This window comes from Hypanus sabinus, chromosome 21 (genome assembly GCF_030144855.1).
Source record: "Hypanus sabinus isolate sHypSab1 chromosome 21, sHypSab1.hap1, whole genome shotgun sequence".
In the NCBI taxonomy this organism is placed as follows: Eukaryota; Metazoa; Chordata; class Chondrichthyes; order Myliobatiformes; family Dasyatidae; genus Hypanus; species Hypanus sabinus.
Window position 1 is genome coordinate 20,263,633 of NC_082726.1, and position 21,345 is coordinate 20,284,977.

General features: G+C 44.1%; 1 protein-coding gene across 6 annotated transcripts in view; it reads right to left on the bottom strand.

Annotated features, from left to right (window-relative positions):
• Nucleotides 1–3,366: 3,366 nt before the first annotated feature.
• Nucleotides 3,367–21,345, bottom strand: part of slc28a1 (solute carrier family 28 member 1) — a 90,976-nt gene continuing 72,997 nt past the window's right edge. For all 6 annotated transcript variants that reach the window (XM_059946137.1, XM_059946142.1, XM_059946139.1 and 3 more), the window contains exons 13-18: nt 17,099–17,267; nt 14,481–14,678; nt 12,561–12,642; nt 6,903–7,001; nt 6,185–6,296; nt 3,367–4,003 (exon numbers count right to left, since the gene is read on the bottom strand). In XM_059946137.1, coding sequence (XP_059802120.1) covers nt 3,874–4,003; nt 6,185–6,296; nt 6,903–7,001; nt 12,561–12,642; nt 14,481–14,678; nt 17,099–17,267 — 790 coding nt within the window. In that variant the 3' untranslated portion in view covers nt 3,367–3,873. The remainder of the gene's footprint in view (nt 4,004–6,184; nt 6,297–6,902; nt 7,002–12,560; nt 12,643–14,480; nt 14,679–17,098; nt 17,268–21,345) is intronic.

Here is a 21,345-nt window from a genome sequence, read left to right on the forward strand (position 1 = left end):
ATTATTTGTCTGTTTGTAAACAGAACATGTCACCAAAGTTGGAAGAGTGCTACTGGTTCACATAAACTTTATGGCTGCTTCTTGTACTATTTTGAACATACCTGTGGTGAACTACATATACCTGTCTGGACACGCCCCCCCACTGACTGCTCCTGTGGCTCCTCCCACAGACTCCGGTATAAAGGCAATTGGAGACACCGCCCCAGCCTCAGTCTCCAGGATGCAGTGTGGTGGTCATTTGCTGCTTGTTCTTTCTTCCAGCCAATAAAAGCCTATATCTCGCCTCACATGGCTGTATTATTTACAAACATAGCTAGGTGTGGCTCAGTGAATAAAGATCTGACTCAGAGTCTGAAGGTTGTGGTTTAAATGTCACTCCTGGGTTTTGAGCACGTAATCTAGACTGACTCCAGGACATTAATAAGAAAGCACTCACTTGACAGAGCACCCTAAGCTATTATTCTCTTCCCTCATCCTTATTCTGGTTTGTATCCCCTTCCTTTCCTGTCCTGATGAAGGGTCTCAGCGCAAAACATCAACTGTTTATTCCCCTCCTTAGATGCTGCCTGGCTTACTGAGTTTTCCAGCATTTTGTGTGTGCTGCTCTGGATTTCCAGCACCTGCAGATCCCTGTGTTTCTGTTCTTCTGAAACCCACCTGCATGAGTCAAGGATTCTCAGACGATATTTAAGCCTGAACCATGGTCAGATTATTTGGCAAAGTCAATAGCTACAATTTTGTCCAGAATTAAATCTGTTAGACCTCCTTGTGCAGATTAATTGATGGATTTGAGCAGCAGACAGTCCTAAGGAAAAGTCCTATAAAAGCATAATACCATGGCTGCTCTCTTGGGAGAAAAAGGAGTGATAGAATGCTGGGATCAGTGGTACTGGAGGCTTGAAGTTTAGATTTTGAAGGAAGGACAATGAAATTGGCAGAAAGCAGGATGTAAAGCAATAGGAGTAGGTGTGCCCACTAATTTCTACCATTGAATGTGTGAACAGCAGAGGGTTGTAGACTCAGACAACTCCCCCACTCTCGAGGGAGGTCTTCAGAAAGTAGTGCCTCAAGAAGGCGGCATCCATCAGTAAGGACCCTCACCAATCATGGCATGTCTTCTTTACGTGACTATCCATCAGAGAGGAGATACAGGAGCATGGAGACATATGCTGAATTTTTTACGAACAGATTCTTGACCCCTGCCATCAGATTTCCGAACAGTCCTTGAACCCATGAACGTTACCTTGCTATTCCTCTTATGTGTTATTTATTTATTATAACTTAAGAGTATTTTTTAAGCACAGGACAGTATACTTCACATCTGTCAGTGATAATAAACCTGATTCTAAATATTCACACCAACTAGCTTTCCTTCCCTATTCATACATCCTGTTTTGTAACTTCCAAGTCTCAAGCTTAAGTATGTTGAATGCACGAGTATCTATCTGGGTGGAGAATTCTGAGGACTCACCTACTGCTTGGAAGGATAAACTTAATATGACAATGGATGCAACTTTTTGAATGAGAAGGGGATATCCCTGCTTTGCATGAGTTATAAATGTTCTTATGGACTTAATATGGTATTTAACAACTGACATCACACCTTCATACTTGGGTCAGGCTTTTGGTCCTGCCGAGTGTTCTGGAGCATTCCGAGGAGCACGCTCATTAGCACATGAACTGAAATTGGAATGATAACCAAGAAGATGAGCACGGAGCCCTGCATGAGGATGACATGGAGATCAGTGACAAAGGCACAACCAGTGTTGTGTGAATCCTAACCATCAGCTTGGAGCTTCTGCATGTTCACTGCATGAACTCAGTGAGAGGGAATGAAGGGTATGGGAGCTCTAGTTCCCAATTGTTGAGCTAAAACCAGAAGTATTACTGCTCCTCTGAATACTAAATGTAGAATATTCATCCTGAATAAAAGACGCAGGGTTATTCCACCCCAGCTAAAAACAAACTTGGCATCTCTCCTTTGCCCTTCACTGACTCGTGTCGAGGGACCACGGAAAGCATCCTGTCTGGATGCCTGTGACTACTAGAAACTGCAGACGACATGGCTCAGCCTCTCCCCTCCATGGGTTCTGCCTGCACCTCTCAACTGCCTCAGTAAAGCAGCCAGCATAGTCTAAGACCCCACCGACTCTGAATGTTCTCACCCTCCCCCCATCAGGCAGAAGATAGAAGAGCCCGGAAGCATTTGCCACGAAGCTCAAGGGCAGTTTCAATGCCCCTGTGAAAAGACTGCTGTAAAAACAATCTCACAGTATAAGATGGACTCCTGACCTCACATTCTTCCTTGATATGGTCTTGCACATTATTGCTTGCCTGCACTGCCCTTTTGCTGTGACTGTTTTTGCATTTTATTATCACTTTCCATTTACTGCCTGCACTGGTGTAATGAAATGATCTATATGGGTTGCATACAAAACAATTATTCTCAATAAATGTGACAATAATTAACCAGTTCAGCCCAAAGCCTCTATGTATTTCCTCAATCCCTTGCTGGCATAAGACATTTCAATTTTCTCCAGTAGATTTTTGTGAATATTTACCAATAACACAATATGATTTCTTTGCATCGGAACAATGATCACCGTTCAAAAAGTGCTGTACTTTAAGCCTTTTCATTAGACTTGCAATGATAAGGGCAAACAACCATCCAGATAATAAAACATTCTTACAGGGTGGAAGAATAGGAGGTTATAAGTTCCAATTCAAAGCTGCCCCATCCACTCAGTGGCCCCATTATTAGGTACACCTGTACACCTGCTTGTTAATGCAAATATCTGATCAGCCAATCATGTGGCAGCAACTGAATTCACATAAGCATGCAGGAATGGTCAAGAGGCTCAGTTGATGTTTGGACCAAACTTCTCACTGGGAAAGAAATGTGATCTAAGTGACTTTGATTGTGCAATGATTGTTGGTACCAAACAGGGTGGTTTGAGTATCTCAGAAATGGCTGACATGTTGAGATTTTCACGCTCAACAGACTATAGAGTTTACGGAGAATGGTGCAAAAAACAGGAAAAAAAAACATCCGGTGACTGGCAGTACTGTAGGCAAAAACATTTTGTTGATGAGAGAGGTCAGAGGAATTGGTTCATGCTGACAGGAAGTTGATGGTAACTCAAATAACCACACATCACAACAGTGGTGTGCAGAAGAGCATCTCTGAATGCACAACATGTCAATCCTTGAAGTGGATAGGCTGCAAGCAGCAGAAGACCACCAACTTACACTCAGTGGCCATTTTATTAGTTTGAGGAGTATGTAATAAAGTACCACTGTGTAGATGTCATTATTTTTCTAAATGTTTGAAGAGGGGAAAAAAAATACAGATTGAAAGAATTTAGCAAATCATATTTAATGTTCTTGTACAATAAACAGAAATGACCAAAGCAGTAGGCGTTCCTCCTCCAGATCATCTGCTTGTGCTTCAACAGGAATGATCAAGTGGAAGTCGCGATTCCCACCGTTCTTCACTGTCACCATGTCAATCACATGTTTACCATTGGCACAGCTCATTGGTCGTTAGCAATGATGTCGCTACCACAAACTGTGGTTAATTTTAATATGACTTTTCACTCCCTTCCTCCCACCACGTGGCTAAATACTCAGAACATGGTCACACTGTGATGATGTTGCAGTATACAGTCAAGTTTGTTACACGTAGAGAATAAAAGGGAAGTGTTCTACAAAGTACATGTCTGTGGACACAATTAATTCATACAACAGCATGTACATGACAAAGCCAGCAACTCCATTCCTTGTTCTGTGGACAATTGGTTGGGGTAATCTCCATCTTTACAATAACATGATGACTGGACACAACAAATTAAAAAAAATCTATTTACAAATTTGTTAGAAGTATTGTTTACATGGTGCACTGTTGTTATAAAGACTGCAGCAGCTTTGGAAGAAAGAGTAACTCTGAGTGACATTTGACCACTGTCCTTCAAAAACAAAGGTTTCATTTCCAGTGACCAGCACACTGTGGAAAGAAACGGTAGTGGGATGGAATCAGTTCCGACAGATAATGTTGTAATGACAAATCAGATCGCAAAGAATTATAGACCAACACATGAATAAACCAGCTTTCTAACCCCACACAATATTAACTCGTCGTTTAGGTAGAAACAATGATCTTCCTTTGATCAAGGTTTCTTTCTGCCATGTAATATTTAAATTGTCAGGTTAATTGTGGTGTTCAATAGGAATCAGGTTTTTGTTCTGGGTGCATTGGGAGATGTGCAAAACTGTAAATCTTGGGTTCTTGAAATTGCTCACGATGCAAAAAGAATGCACCAACAAAAGGCTGTATTGGGAGATGGCTGTCTGCATGGGACATAACGAACTGATCTAGATACCCACCCACAGGCTGAGTTAAATGAGGAGGGAATGGAGATGAGTTCATCGACACTGGGTTTGGGTGTTTCAGTCTGCATTCTTATCACACTTTTAATTTTTTAGCACTTAACTTTTTTATACTAAGACCATATTTCAAGAACCATGTCTGTTTTGGTTCATTCAAATGGAAGGAGTTGGAGATCTGCCGGAAGATGTGTGAAAGGGTGGGTTCAGCAAGTCATGTATCTTAAAAACAGCCATATATTAAATATTAAAGACCACTGGTGTGTGAGATTTTTTCCAGGTAAGCTCCCCCTGGGGAGTGTTGGATAATGAGTTACTGCCACACCTTCTTGGTTTTCTTTCCCAATTGTTTGTGACTGAAGAGAATGTCAGTTCCATAGACAGACTAGAGAGCACTAGGTAACCTCCCTGTCTAGCCAGCTCGGTGACTGCACTGCTGAAAATGACTGGGATTTATTCTTGCATGTTATCTTTGTGTAACTATCTACCACTCTCTGAAACATCTACAGAAGTTAAATCCTCCTGTTTGCCTCTTTCCATTCCCCAAAGGCCCTGGCATTCCCTGCATTCTTGCCTTATCTAAAACATCTGATGGGCTGTGAGAAAGAACACTTTGCTGTTTAGGCTCAAGGGCTTGAGCTGAGCAAATAACTGCTTGCAGCTGGCTTCCAGAGTAAACTTCCTGCTGAACTGGAAGGACAACGTAAAAACAAGCCTATCCAGTCTGAACCGCCGTTTATGCTCCTCTTAAGCCTCCTTCCTGTGTTTCTTTGAATCCATCAGCATAGTGATGTGGCACTTCACCTGTCAAAGGTCAGGGCCATCTACTGTACCCGGGGGTCCCTGTGAGGCCTTTGCTACCTCAACGAGACTCAATATAAATTGAGGAACCGCTTCACCGAGCACCTTCGCTTCATTTGCCACAGAAGGAGGGATTTCCTAGTCACCGCCCATTTCATTTGACTTCCCATTTCCTTTCTGACATGTCAGCACCTGGCCTCCCCTATGATGAAGCCACACTCAGGCTGGAGGAGCAACCTCTCATGCTGCATCTGGGTTCATGAAACTAGGTGAAGGGGAGATGGGTGCAAGGGTTTCACCAACCTGATGGCACAAACATCAATTTCTCTAACCAACAGTAATTTCTCCCCCTTCCCACCCCCTCGCTTTTTCCATTCCACATTCTGGTTCCCCTCTCAGCCCTTCTCCTCGCCAGCCCATCACCTCCCTCTTCATTCCCTTTCTCCTGTGCTCTACTTTTCTCTCTCACCAGATTTATTCTTCTTCAGCTTTTGACCTCTTCCATCTATCATCTCCCAACTTCTTGCTCCACCCCTCCCCCACACAGACACCATCCCCCTCACCCGGTTGCACCTATCACGTGCCAGCTTGCATTTCTCAATCTTTCCCTCCTTCTTATTCTGGCATATTCCCTCTTTCTTTTCTGTCCTGATGAAAGGTCTCACACAAACCGTCAACTGCTTAGTCCACCGAATAGATGCTGCCTGACTTCCTGAGTTCTTTCAGAATTTTGTGTAAGTATAGCCTCATATTCCCTTGAATGGATCCATGCCATTTCCAACATGACCGAGTTTCATTGTCTCCTCACTTGGTATAAACAGTTTCTTCTGAGTTCTATAATGGATTTCAAGTTGACTATTTTACATTGGTGTTCTTTCAAAGTGGTCTTTGCCAAAGACATTGAAAAGCAGTGTAGAATGGGTATTTGCTTTGCTTTGATTTGATATATCCATCTGCACACCTCTGGCCACTTTCTGCTCTAACCAGCAATGGAACTCACCTTCCAAAGAGATTCTGACAGCAGTCTTGGAGGCTTGAACTTGTCCCATTAAAGGAGCTGCTATTGAGGTAACTAATGCAGTCCAAAATCTCCCTGGGCACAAACAAAATCCCTAAAACACAGAAAGTAAAGATGAATCGTGCACCAAATAGGTGATCAGTTTTAACTCAGTTTTTTTCTCTCCACAGATGCTGCCTGACTTTCTGGTTATTTCCAATAATCTCTTTTAATTCAGGTTTCTGGTAAATTGTTGTTTCTATTTCCAGCATGATTTTTTTCTTTCTCAGAGTCTTCAATCTGAAACATCAGCTGCTTGTCTCCCCATATTTGTTATGTGGCCTGTTGAGTGTCTCCACCATTTTTATCCTGGCTTTTGTCTTTTCCCTCTCTTCTGTCCCCCATTCTCCTCTCCCTCTATTTACACATTTCAGACAGATCAGCTGTGATTAACAAACCTCCACAACCCTCCCACTCACCCCATCGCTTGACCTTCTTGCTCTCCACCTGCCTACCCTCCAGCTCAAAGCAGGTTTGACTTCCATCTGTATTTCCATCTAGCTCTGGTGAAAGGTCCTTGACCCAAAACCACTTCTGACTCCACAGATGCTGCCCATCCTGTACAGTATCTTTAGCATTCTGTCCTTCCTGTGAAATTTGATTTTCATTCCTTCTGTTTTGCGGAGTGGGGATAGACTTGTGGAAGTTCATGGTTAAGTACCTGCAACACATGCATTCACCAGCGAGGTGACGAACCCAGTGATGAGAGCTCGGATAACGACCTCCGCAAAGTCACTCCTGCGGTTTGGGGCCATAGCAGCTGCAGAGGGCAGAACAAGGGGACGATGGAGAGAGCGTGTGTAGAACATGTAAACTTGGCATAATTACAGCACATTATAGATTTCTTAGTGATTTTTAAAGAGTGGCCTCAGGTAATTAGATAATCGGTTTTAGCTATTTATTTGAGGGATAAATATTGGCCAGGATATGAAAAGAACACTCTGTCTTTTTAAACAGTGCAAGGAGTCTTTTCCATTCAGCTAAGAGGACAGTAAGAGTCTTGGCTCATAGTCTGTCTGCATAGCCTCCGACCTGAAGGGATGAACATCGCTTTCTCTAACTTCTAGTAATTTCTCTCCCCTCCCTCTTTTCCTCTTCTTCCTTGTCCCATACTGGATACCCACTCACCCCTTCTCTTCACTTCACCTGCCTTCTGGTTCTCCTCCTTCCCTTTCTTCCATGGTCCACTGTCTTCTCCTATTAGATTTCTCTTCTTCAGCCTTTTACCTTTTCCACCAGTCCCCTCCCTGCTTCCTACTTTATTCCCCCTCCTTCACCCACCCATCTCCCCTTCACCCGGTTTGGCCTATCACCTGCTAAATTGCGCTCCTACCCCTCTCCCCACCTTCCTGTTCTGGCTTCTTCCCCCTTCCTTTCCAGTCCGGGTGAGGAGTTGTGGCCTGAAATAGTGACTGGTTTTTTCCCCTCCATAGATGCTCCTGACCTGCTGAATTCCTCCATTATTTTACGTGTATTGCTTTATTTAAAGTATCATCCAGAAAACATCTCTGACAAGGTCTCGACCTGAAACGTCAAATGTTCATTTCCCTCCATAGATGTTTCCTGACCTGCTGAGTTCTTCCTGGTACTTTGTGTGTTGCTCCAAATTTACATTATCTGCTATTCCTCTTGTGTCCCCACTCTCACAGCATAGTGTGACTTGGCACTCTTTATAAGAGTCTTTTTGTTTTGGAGCAAGGCCACCACTTATTGCACATCTCTGCTTGCCACTGAGAAAGATAGCTACCTTCTCGAACCACTGCAGTCCTTCTGGTGTTAAGGAGAGCGTTTCAGGATTTAGACTTAGTGGCAAAGAATGGCTAACAATATATTTCCAAGTGACGATGTTGTATGACTTGAAGGGCAACCCACAGGTGGTGGGGTCATCAGATCATTTTGCCAGGTTCAAAGGAGGTTCACGAAAATGATTCCGGGATTGAATGGCTTGTCATACGAAGAGTGTTTGATGGCTGTGTCCTGTATTCACTAGAATTCAGAAGAATGAGGGGTGACCTTATTGAAACCTATCGAATGTGAAAGGCCTTGATAGAATAGACCTGGAGATGTTTCCTGTGGTGGGAGAACATAGGACCAGAGGACACGGCCTCAGAATAGAACAGCGTCCGGAGATGAGGAGGATTTTCCTTAGGCAGAGAGTGGTGAATCTGTGGAATTTGTTGACACAGACAGCTGTAGAGGCCAAGTCACTACATATATTTAAGGCAGAGGTTGATAGAGTTTTGATTGGTCAGGGCATGGAGGGACATGGGAAGAAGGCAGGAAATTGGGGCTGAGAGGGAAAATTGGATCAGCCATGATGAAATGGCAGAGCAGGCTGGATGGGCCAAATGGCCTAATTCTGCTTCTATGTCTTATTGTCCTTCTTGGCAGTAGATGGCATTGGTTTGGGAGGGTGAGTAATGGCAGTGGAATTTATAGATGGAGTCATTGAGAGATTCACTATGGAATCAGACCCTTGAGCTCATTGAGTCTGTGCCAAATATCAGTTTCTCATTTTTACACTAATCCTACACTAATCCCATTTCATCCCACATTCCCATCAACACCTCCCTCAGCTTCTACCTTACATTTACACTCAAGGGGCAATTTACAGTGGCCAAGTAACCTATTGGCTTGCACAGTTTTGGGATGTGGGAGGAAACTGGAACTCCAAGAACAGTCCATTGGGAAGATGCAAACTTTACTCAGACTGCACCAGGATAGGTGGTGGACACCGTGGCCAATGTGTGCCAACGGTGGAGGGAATTAATATTTATGGTGATGGATGGGATGCAGGACAAACTGGGTACGTGATTCCAGAGCCTGAAGGCAGCAAAGCTGAAGTCGCTGCAAAAAGATCGAGCTCATGCGGATGTTCATGATTCCGCGAATCTACTACCATCTGACCCTGAATGAAGCATCCCAGAACTCCCTGAGAGAGCTGGACCGGCTGATCCGGACGACGGTGAGCTGCTTTAGTCCTGGATGGCGTGGTACTCACAGAGAGTTGTACTTGTCTAGCAGAATGTATTTCATCAAAGTTAGTGTTATTTGTCACATGTACATCGAAGCATCGAAACATACAATGAAATGTGCTGTTTGCATCAATGACCAAATCAGAAGGTAATATTAATGGTAAGACTCTTGGCAGCGTGGAGGATCTGAGAGAACATGGGGTCTGTGTCCATAGGACACTCAAAGCTGCTGGCAGGCTGACAGTGTTGTTAAGAACTGTTCTACACTCTGTTGGCATTTATCAACCGTGGGATTGAGTTCAAGAGCCGTGAGTTAATGTTACAGCTATATAAGACCTTGGTCAGATTCCACCTGGAGTACTGTGTTCAGTTCTGCTCACCTCACTACAGGAAGGGTGTGGATACTATAGAGAGAGTGCAGAGGAGATTTACAAGGATGTTGCCTGGATTGGAGGGTGTAATTTATGAGAATAGGTCGAGTGAACTTGGTCTTTTTTTCCTTTGAGCGATGGAGGATGAGAGGTGACCTGATAGAGGTGTATAAGATGATAAGGGGCATTAATCGTGTGGACAGCCAGAGGCTTTTTCCTGGGCTGAACTGGCTAACATGAGGGGGTATAGTTTCAAGGTGCTTGGAAACAAGTACTGAGGCGATGTCAGAGGTAATGTGGATGATAATGTGGTAAATTGGATCAGCAAGTTTGCTGATGACACTAAGATCGGAGGCATTGTGGACAGTGAGGAAGGCTTTCAAAGCTTGCAGAGGGATCTGGACCAACTGGAAAAATGGGCCAGAAAATGGCAGATGGAATTTAATGCAGACAAGTGTAAAGTGTTACATTTTGGAAGGACAAATCAAAGTAGGACATACACGGTAAATGGTAGGGCACTGTGGAGTGCGGAGGAACAGATACATAATTCTCTGAAAGTGGCATCACAGGTAGACAGGGTTGTAAAGAAGGCTTTTGGCATCCTGGCATTCATAAATCAAAGTACTGAGTATAGGAATTGGGATGTTATGGTGAGGTTGTATAAGGCATTGGTGAGGACAAATTGGAATATTGTGTGCAGTTCTGTCACCTAGCTATAGGAAGGATATCAGTAAGATTGAAAGGGCGCAGAGAAGATTTATTAGGATGTTGCCGGGTCTTCAAGAGTTGAGTTACAGGGAAAGATTGAATGGGTTAGGACTTTACTCCTTGGAGCATAGAAGAATGAGGGGGGATTGGATAGAGGTTTACAAAATTATGAGGGGTATAGACAGAGTAAATGCAAGTAGGCTCTTTCCACTTAGATTAGGAGAGATAAATACGAGAGGACATGGCTTTAGGGTGAAAGGAGAAAGATTTAGGGGAAACATTAGGGGGAACTTCTTCACTCAGAGAGTGGTGGGAGTGTGGAATGAGCTGCCATCTGACATGGTAAATGCAGGCTCCCTCATAAGTTTTAAGAATAAATTGGATAGATACATGGATGGGAGAAATCTGGAGGGTTATGGACTGGGTGCAGGTCAATGGGACTAGCGGAATAAAGTTTCAGCACAGATTAGGAAGGCTGAATGGCCTGTTTCTGTGCTGTGTGTTCTATGATTCTATAGTTCTATGGTAAGTTTTTCACACAGAGAGTGGTAAGTGCATGGAATGCACTGCTGGCGGCGGTGGTGGAGGCAGATACAAAAGGGTCTTTTAAGAGCCTCTTAGGTACGTGGAACTTCAAAAAATAAAGGGTTATGCGCTAGGGAAATTCTAAGCAGTTTCTGGAGTAGGCTATATGTCAGCACAACATTGTGGGTTGAAGGGCCTGTAAGGTGCTGTAAATTTCCATGTTCTATGTTCTTTGACCAACGTAATACGTCATATGCTGGGGGTAATCTGCACATGTTGCCAACCTTTTGGCACCAACATTGTATGCCTACAACTTACTAACCCTAGCTTATATGTCTTTGGAATGTATGAGGATACCAGAGCACGCAGAGGAAAACTCACATGGTCAAGGGGAAGAACGTACAATCTCCTTACGGACGGCGGCAGGAATTGAACACTAATCCTAAAAATGAGTCTGAAAAGCATTATACTAAGTGCTAAGCTCTCATGTTTCCCTACAAAGAATATGTCGATCTCCTGAGAGTGGACAGCACATGGAAGTGAGTCACTCACTGCAGGATACTCAGTCTGACTGCAATGGTCGCATGGTGTTTATATGGCTGGTAGAGCTGAGTTGCTGGTCAATGCTTGGGGGTTGATGATGTCATGTTATTGTATTTCAGTGAAAAGTGTTGGACACATTAATTACTTAAACCTTCTGTAGTACGAATGTTACGTGGAATTTTCCAGCCACGAGTGGACATTGTCCATGTCCTGCTACATACATGAATGGACTGCTTCATTCCTGAATGGAATTGAACTGCTGAGTTAGCTTGAGTTAACTGCTCAGGTTTGCAGAGTGGGACATTAATCTACAAGCTACTGATTCAGAGATGGACAATTGACACTATGTCTTCTACATAATTCTTTTCATTGAATCTAAAGGAAATTTAAATCAATTCCATTCCTGAAGTAGCCCTTTGCAAACCCTTTGAGTGCAAAGTTATTCAGTTCGAGCAAGCTGGATCCCTCTCTACTGTTCACCTTCAAGGCTCAAACGTAAAATTTGGGCCGCCTTCCAAACAGGTGCCACAGTGAGAGGTGTTATATCTTGGATGAGATTAATAATCAAGGTTTCTTGTTCCATCAAGCTGGATGTAAGTGATCCCATAACACTGTGGAAAAGGGAGCAGAGAGTTTCTCCTGGTATCTTGGCCAACATTTCTCACTCTGATTACAGAAACAATAGATAACCTGGCCATTACTGTTTGCCTTGTGTAAATCAGACATTACTACACCATCCCTTAGTTATAGCAGTTGATGTCAGCTTCCAACAGCAGAATCCCAACAGATCCATTCTCACTATTTATTTCTCTGTATCCCAGCAACATGTTCTTCCAAGAAATCTATTAGCTCCCCAGTGACACATTCTTGCCACTTCCTCCTCTTCCAGGAATATGGTGTCTGCAAATCAGCCACATCTTATCCAGGGACCACTCATGGAAATTGCCCGTGGGTGAAGAAGGCCAGCCAAGAGGGGAATGTGGAAAGAAAGAGAGGATTTCCACAAGCTCCTTTACAACTCCAGATTGCCCCGAAGCATTTGAATTAGACGAAAATTAAGACTGTTAGAACAAAAAAGTTTAAGGTAAAATATGCGAGCATGGTTTGATGATGCAATCTAGAACAGCTAAAGCTTACAAAAGATCAACTTGTTATATTGAGGAGCCATAAGCACATAGTCAGTGATTAGCTACTTACAGAGTCCTCCGAGCATGATACCGATTGAAGAGAAGTTAGCAAAGCCGCAAAGGGCATATGTGGATATCGTCTCTGCTCTGAGCTACAAAAATAAAACAGGAATCAAACATTCTCCATTCACCACCCTGACTTCTCAGAGCAAGGGTTCCCAACCTGAGGCCCACAGACCCCTCAGTTAATGATAGGCATCCAGAGCAAAAAATGGTTGGGATCACCTGGTTTAGAGGTTCTAATTAAAGTTCCTACTTGGTTACAGAGTCATACACCACTGGTCTTTCTGCCCACCTTGTCTGTACCACCTTTCAAATACCGACCTACACAAATCTTATTTACAAACTCTTGGTCTGTAACTTCTATGCTTCAGTGATTCAAGTACTCATCCAGATGTTGTGATATTTTCTGCCTTCAACAACTCCGCAGGCAGATTCCAACCGGGCTCTACATAGAAGCTTTTCTCCTCAGTTCTCCCCACCACCATCACCCTTACCCTAAAGCTTTAGTTTTAACCCTGTGTTTGAATGAATATCACCTTCAATTTAACAATACATGCTCCTCACATTTTGGGTAATAGGTGTGTGGTGTTTTGGATCTGAGCCAAAGAACCTGAGTACAAATTCAGCCTAGACTGAAGTGTTACCAACATGTTGAAACTAAATGAAACTTCATCTGGTCTCTTCACTGGAAGCCACCGTGCAGAACGACTGGGTATTCTGATGCCCGCACTATGTTGAAGAGGCACACGAGCTCATGGTCATACCACTAGTAGATGATTAATATTATAACTTTGCTACAGTTGTACTCTGGTTATTTATATTACAAATATAAAAAAGCTGCACAGGCTCAAATTGGCTAAGCCTGATATGGAGGCTCCAATGCACAGGAATACAAAAAGCTGCAGAAGGTTGTAGACCCAGCCAGCTCCATTACAGCCACAACCCTCCCCAGCATCAAGGGCATCTTCAATAGTTGGTGCCTTGGGTTAGGGTGGTTTCCTTCACTGAGGGCCATCACCATCTGGGCCACGAATGTTACTATAGTGACGAGGTACTGGATCCACAATGTTTTAGAAGCAGTTTCAACCCCTCCACCAGTATATTTCTGAAAGTTCCGTAGATCCATGAGCACTACCTTGTTATTCCTTAAATTCCTCAAGACCTACAGGAGCACCGTTGAGAGCATACTGGTACAGGAACTACACCAATCTTGATCGCTTGGCACTGCAGAGCGTTATAGACAGCCCAGTGCATCTGTGGATGTGAACTTCCCTCCACTGAGGGCACTTACAGCAGCAGGTATGTAAAGAAGGCCTGGAAGATCATTGGGGACACTAGTCACCCCAACCATAAACTTCTTCAGCTGCTTCTGTCTGGCAAACGGTACTGCAGCATAAAGCCAGGACAAACAGGCCACGGGACAACTTCTTTCTACAAGCCATTAGACTTTTAAATTGAAATGTCTGTACATTGTGATGGAGTCATAATGCAAAGATTTTTACTCCCTCACATTGTGGGATGGACGTAAGTTTTAAATAAATTCTAATTCTAATTTTAATTATTTCTGTAATTTACAATAATTTTATGTGTCTGTGCTAAAATGCCACTGAAAAACAACAAATTTCATGTCATATACACCAAGTCAGTGATAATAAATCTGCCTCTGATTCCAGTTGCCCACCCCTCCATCACCAGGTACCCGTACTCTCCCTACTTCCCAAAACTTTCACCCTTTAGTAAACTTCCCACCATCTTTGTCATTGCATTAATGAAGTTAGGTTAGGATCGGCGGGCACCTTGAGTTAATGTGATCTCCTGGAGGCAGATCCATGAGGTGAAGTTTTCCTCAACCTATTATTGTCAACAACTCCTTGGGGCCTGGCTCCTTGTTGGCTGAAATTTAACATTGGACATAGTCCATACTCACTGAAATCCACTGCTTTTGGCCATCAATAAATTCAGGTACACCCGCCATGCGTCTGGTCTTGTACTGGGCAAGATGCTGGTAAGCCACAAACTCGTTGAGAAAGAGTTTGGTTCCAATCAACTCAGCCACAAGAAAGGAGTCTTTCCAGTCTGCTCCCATTATGAAGGCGATTGGCATGAAGATGTAGGAGCAAATGTTCTGCATAAACAGTACAAAATATTCTTCACTAAAGTGTCCCACATCCTGAGCTAGAGACTCAAACTAAGAGAGTTCACAGTGCAATTAGGGGAAGTGGCCTTCCTAGCTTAAACCAGACCTGACTGGCAACTTATCAGGGAGGGCTGTGGCTCTTCTCTTCAGAAAAATGGTAGTGGGAAGCCTTTGAAGTTCTGAAAAAGTTTGGTAGAGTAGTTGGAAGAAGCCAAGTGTTGATAAATGTGAGGCAGTAAATAAAAAAGCAGGAGGGATATCAGGAGTGGATTTGAAACCAAAAGGCTGAGCGAGCTGGGACTTTTCTCTTTGGAGCAAAGGAGGATGAGAGGCAACCTGATAAAATTATACGGTGCATAGATGGAGTAGGCGGCCATCTTTTTCCCTGGGCGACAGTGACTAATATCAGGGGACATCCTTTTAAGAGGAGCAGAGATGTCAGAGGTGGGGTATTTTACACAGACAGTGGTAATTGTCTTAAATGCACTGCTGACGGCGGTGGTGAATGCTGATAAACTGGGAACTTTTAAGGGACTCTTGTGTAGACACACGGATGAAAGGAAAATGGAGGGTTTTGGGCTACGTAGGAGGGAAGGGTTAGGTTGATAGTGGTGTAGATTGAAAGGCTGGCACGATATCCTGTGTTGTACTGTTCTGCATTCTGTGTTCCAAAGAGAGATTAGGAAGTGCAGCTTGCTGCCACCGGGAGAGGGTGAAGCCAGTATAAGGGATGAATTTGGGGGAGAGGGACAGTAGCTAACATTGAGGTAGGAATGGCTCTGGGATGCCAGAGAGCTTATAGCAAGTACCACTGAATAGCATCATATGGGCATTAGCTTGGCACTTAGGGCAGCACGATAGCGCAGCAGCTGGTTTAACGCTGTTACAGCGCCAACAACCCAGATTGAATACCGCCGCTGTCTGTATGGAGTTTGCACATTCTCCCCGTGACCACGCGGGTTGCCTCTGGGTGCTCCGGTTTCCTCCCACATTCCAAAGATGTACACGTTTGGTAGTTTAATTGGTCACATGGGTGTAATTGGGCGGCGCAGGCTCTTTGGGCTGGAAGGTGCCTGTTACCGTGCTGTCTCTCTGAATAAATAAACAAGAAATGTCAGCGGGGATGTTTGTAGAGCTCATGACTCTGCCTTCCTGCTCAGTAAGATGTCACCCTTTATATCTTTAATTGCCAAAAGAAATCAGGAATTAGCGCAGCACAGGAACAGGCCCTTTAGCCCAATTCATCCATGCTAACCAAGTTGCCTAGCTGAGCTAGACCCATTTTTCCGCAGTTGGCCTTTACCCCTTTGAATCTTTCCTATCCAGGTGCACGTCCAAATGTCGTTTTAAATCTGTTGTGTCTAATGTGACATGGGTAACGAATGTTGTGGCTCATGTGATGTAGTGTGAACCTTTTTAGGGAATGTAGCATGCGAACAATTGCTCTGTGAATGCTCTGCAACCAGTGGTCTGGAACAAGTTTCTAGAAAGTCAGTCAACGGGAGGGTCCTCGGGAATGTTGTAGAATAGAGGAACCTAGGAGTATGTGTACATGGTTCACTGAAAGTGCATTGCAAGTAGACAGGCAGGTGAAGAAGGCTTTTTGGCATGCTGCTCTTTATCATTCAAGGCATCCAGCATGGAAGTTGGGTTGTTACTGTATATTGAGTGGTACAAGACGTTAGTGAGGACATATTTGGAATAACGTGTTCAGTTTGATTACCCTGCTATTGGAAAAATGCTATCAAGCTGGAAGGAGTGCAACAAATACTTAGGAGAATATTGCCGGGACTTGAGGGACTGAGTTATGGAGAGTTCTTTCACTGGACAGTAGAATGAATAGTGATCTTATAGAAATGTACAAAAAATGATGAGGGGCATAGGCATGGTGAATGCACATGGTCTTTTCCCAGGATTGGGAAATCAAGAAATACAGGGTATAGGCTTAGGGTGAAAAGGGAGAGATTTAATTGGAACCTGAAGGAAAACCTTTCACCTAAAGCAGGGGTTCCCAACCTTTTTAATGCCATGGACAGCTACCATTAACCAAGGCTATGTGGACGTTAGGTTGGGAACTCCTGCCCTAAAGGGTGGTGTTTATGTGGAATGAACTGCCAGAGGAAGTGGTTGAGAGAGGGTCGTACATTAACAACATTTAGAAAGGTAGTTGGACATGTACATGGATAGAGAAAGCTTGGAGGGTCAAGGGCCAAATACAAGCAAATGGGACTAGATTAGATGGGAATCCTGGTCAGCATTGACCAGTTGGGCTGAAGGGCCTGTTTATGTGGTGGGTCATTTTACCATTACTTGCTGTAGCTGTGTTCCCATCGGTTTGGACTGAGTGAAGTTGTCGCACCGTGACATGTGGTCAAAGGCGGACCTGTCAGATGGAAGGCTGGACATACCTGGAAGCTGAGCTGGGGATAGTCCACCATTCCTCCAAACCAGGAGAGTGCTGCATTCAAAAACTCCAGAATAGCTAAAAATGCAAGTAGGTTCACAGCAATGTTAGCAACCAGACCAATAGAGGCAGAGGCACCATTACTTGCAGCTTCTAGAACATTCTGTTCTCCACTGAAGAGGAATAAATAAGAAAAAAAGGGTTACTCTCATTTTAGATTAAAGAGCATAGAAAGTGAAACAATGGAAAATTGATAAATTGAAAGGAATTTCTTTGGCCTTTCATAATAATACTAGCCACTGTTAGTCAGTTCCTCTGTGGCCCTTTCTTTTGTCCTCACACCTCAGATCTACATCTTCAGTTTTGCCAAGCCTCTTGACAGCTCTTGACATGTTATTGGGCTTGGATTTTACAATTTCTACTAATAAAACCCAAAACAATATCAACAAATGAAACACAAACGGCTGCAGATATGAGGAAATCTGCAGATGCTGGAAATTCAAACAACACACAATGCTGGTGGAACACAGCAGGCCAGGCAGCATCTATAGGGAGAAATACAGCCGACGTTTCGGGCCGAGACCCTTCGTCAGGACAAACTGAAAGAAGAGATAGTAAGAGATTTGAAAGTGGAAGGGGGAGGGGAAAATCCAAAATGATAGAAGGTAGGTAGGAGGGGGAGGGATGAAGCTAAGAGCTGGAAAGTTGATTGGCAAAAGGGATGCAAGGCTAGAGAAGGGAGAGGATCATGAGAAAGGATGGGAGGCCTATGGAGAAAGAAAGAGGGAGAGGAGCACCAGAGGAAGATGGAGAGCAGGCAAGGAGTAATTGTGAGAGGGACAGAGAGAGGAAAGAAGCAAGCAAGCAAGCAAGCAAGCAAATAAATAAGTGTTGGGTAAGAAGGGGAGGAGAGTCATTAACAGAAGTTAGAGAAGTCAATGTTCATGCCATCAGGTTGGAGGCTACCCAGCCGGTATATAAGGTGTTCTTCCTCCAACCTGAGTGTGGCTTCATCTTGAAAGTAGAGGGGGCCATGGATAGACATATCAGAATGGGAATGGGACATGGAATTAAAATGTGTGGCCAGTGGGAGATCCTGCTTTCTCTGGTGGACAGAGTGTAGGTGTTCAGCGAAATGATCTCCCAGTCTGTGTCAGGTCTCACCAATATATAAAAGGCCACACCGGGAGCACCAGACACAGTATACCACACCAGCCGACTCACAGGTGAAGTGTCGCCTCACCTGGAAGAACTGTCTGGAGTCCTGAATGGTGGTGAGGGAGGAAGTGTAAGGGCAGGTGTAGCACTTGTTCCGTTTACAAGGTTAAGTGCCAGGAGGGAGATTGGTGGGAAGCGATGGGGGGGGGGAACGAGTGGACAAGGGAGTCGTGTAGGGAGCGATCCCTGCAGAAAGCAGAAAGAGGTGGGAAGGGAAAGAGTTGTGGTAGCGGGGAATTGGTTAGGTCTGGAATCCAAAAAGAAGTGGAGAGATTTGAGACCTTCCTGGTGGGGGACAGAGGTATATAGGGACTGGACATCCATGGTGAAAATAAGGCAGTGGGGGCCAGGGATCTTAACATCATTGAAAAAATTCAGAGCGTGAGAAGTGTCATGAACATAGGTGGGAAGGGATTGAACAAGGGGGGATAAAACAGTGTCGAGGTATGCAGAAATTAGTTCGGTGGGGCAGGAGCAAGCTGAGACAATGGGTCTACCTGGACAGGCAGTTTTGTGGATCTTGGAGGTAGAAACAGGAAGTGTGGGGTGTGGGAACTATGAGGTTGGTGGCAGTGGATGGGAGATCCCCAGAGCTGATAAGGTTGGTGATGGTATCGGAGACAATGGCCTGGTGCTCCTTAGTGGGGTCATGATCGAGGGGTAAATAAGAGGAGGTATCAGTGAGTTGTCACTGTGCCTCGGCAAGGTAGAGGTCAGTACACCAGACTACAGCCGCGCCACCCTTATCAGTGGGTTTTGTAGTGAGGTTGGAATTGGAACAAGGTGTGGTGAAGTCAAGACGGTTGATGTCCCATCGGCAGTTAGCAATAAAGAGATCCAGAGCAGGGTGTCCATGAAGAGGAGGAGGGTTGAAGACGGAAGAAGGGGTCATCGGTGGGGGTGGGAGAGCCCTTGCCGAAGCAGTAGGCTTGAAGACGGAGCCAGCGGAAGAAGAGTTCAGCGTCGTGGCGAATGTGGAACTCACTGAGGGACAAAGGTAAGAACCTTACTGGGGACAAAGCGCTGATGGTGGAATCTGAACACATAATCTGCTGTAGATTGAGCCGTATCAGTGGGTGGGGGGGGGGGGGCAAGGAGTGTTGATGTTTTGGGTTAAAACCCTGTATCAGTCTTGGTGCAAGGTTTCATCCCGAAACACTGGCAACTTCTCTCGTCTGATGGATGCTCCCTGACCCACTGAGCTCCTGCAGCAGACTGTAACACCAGCAGAGGTCTGAAATACAAACAGACGTGTCGAGCAGTTCAGGCAACTTCTGAACAGAGAGAAGCAGAGTTAAGGCTGCAGGTTGGACAAGCTAGATGAGAGTTTGCTGCGGTTTTGAAGAGTGAGAGGAGACTGAAAAACATAAAATCTAGATTTTTCTTCTCGTGAATCTTTAGAACTCTCTTCCTCAAATCAATCTTTGAGTATATTTTTAAAATCAGAAATAGATTATTGATAAACTGAGGGATGATAGGGGTAAGTGGGAATGTGAAGTTGAGTCTAAAGTCAGAGCAGCCATTTAATGTCAGTGAAGGTCTGATAGTCTGAGTGATTCACTCTTGATCCATCTTTGCAGGTTTGGATATTGGAAAATCTTCATTATTGCCAATGTCAAATCCTGTATGTCTCTCCAGGGATGCTGCCTGGTCCACTGAGTATTGTTTGATTTTATTTCAGATTTCCGGCATCTGCAGTTTTTCATCATTCTTTTCCGTTATCAATAGAACTCCTGGCTGGCAATGCATGTTGTTGATTCGGTTCCCCTGAAGAATGCTGGCACAGTCTAACTGATCATCTTTGTCTGTGGGTCTCAGTGGTTGGCACTGTGATGGAGGTGCGAGGAGTACTTGTGGGTGGGAATGGGCAAAATACAAAAGCTATGCATAGAAGATACTGTATAATTTATTGAAAAAGCAAGGTAGTGAAGTTTGAAAGGACACCTGACATTGAGGTGGTGTTGGGAGAAAGGAAGGGAGGGGATTGGGATTCTAGTTGAAAGTTGAATGTTGGATTAGAGGGGAAACATCCCCAGCCCACCTCACATCACATAGTGCCTTCCACTGAGGAAAGGAGTTTCAGTCAGACCGTCTGCTCCTCCCATTATTAAACTCAGAGTGAGTTGACTGAGCTGGGAAGGTGTTTTATCTAAAATAAAAGAAAAGAAAATGCTGGAAATACTCAGCAGATCAGATAGTATCTATAGAGAGAGATTTAAATTTGAAGTCAAAGACAATTCATTGGAATATGTAGACTGAGCCTTTAGTCTATTTCTTTTCCTTCAGAGACTAAGTACTTCAGCATTTCCTGTTTTCATTTCCGATTTCCAGCGTCTGAGTTTCTTCTGGGCACCTCCTCCACTTAGGAAGATGGTGCTTGAGGCAGTAAGTGAGTGGCAAGTCTGCAAATTTGGTTTTAACTCCAGTGCTGGAGAGAGCACGTTGAAATCTCTTCTATATTGTCAACTTAAAGCTGTATTAGCCAGGTGCAAGGTGAGAGCTTTTGGTCTGGAAACTGGCTCACATCGTGCAACGTTATTGTGCACCACTCAATAGAATCGTATCACAAAGCCCATCAAAGGTGCCAGTGTTTATCTAAGATAACACGGTTTCTTCCTGTGGTGATGGATGCACATAGGGAAGGCACCAGCTGTGCACAATGGAGATCATGGTCCATTTTAGATAAACTCTTTCTTGAAATATTCTACCTTGCCTTACTGTGTAACCACAGATCAAGTTGTGGGACCGAAAGCTGACCTTCAAATTTTTCTTTCCACTCTTTTCTATAAGTGTATACCCCAGATAAATACTTTGTGGAGATTTGTGATATATATGATTATATGATATATACATACAATGTCTGAAATACATCTTATGGAAATGTTTGTCTGATGATGAACTTCAATAAAAAAAAATAAATTAAAAAAAACCTCCATTCTACTTGAACAACCCGTCTCAGACGTTCTCCCTTCTCCTCTCCTCCACTGGGCAGAGATGCAAAAGCCTGAAAGAACACACTATCAGGCTCAAGGG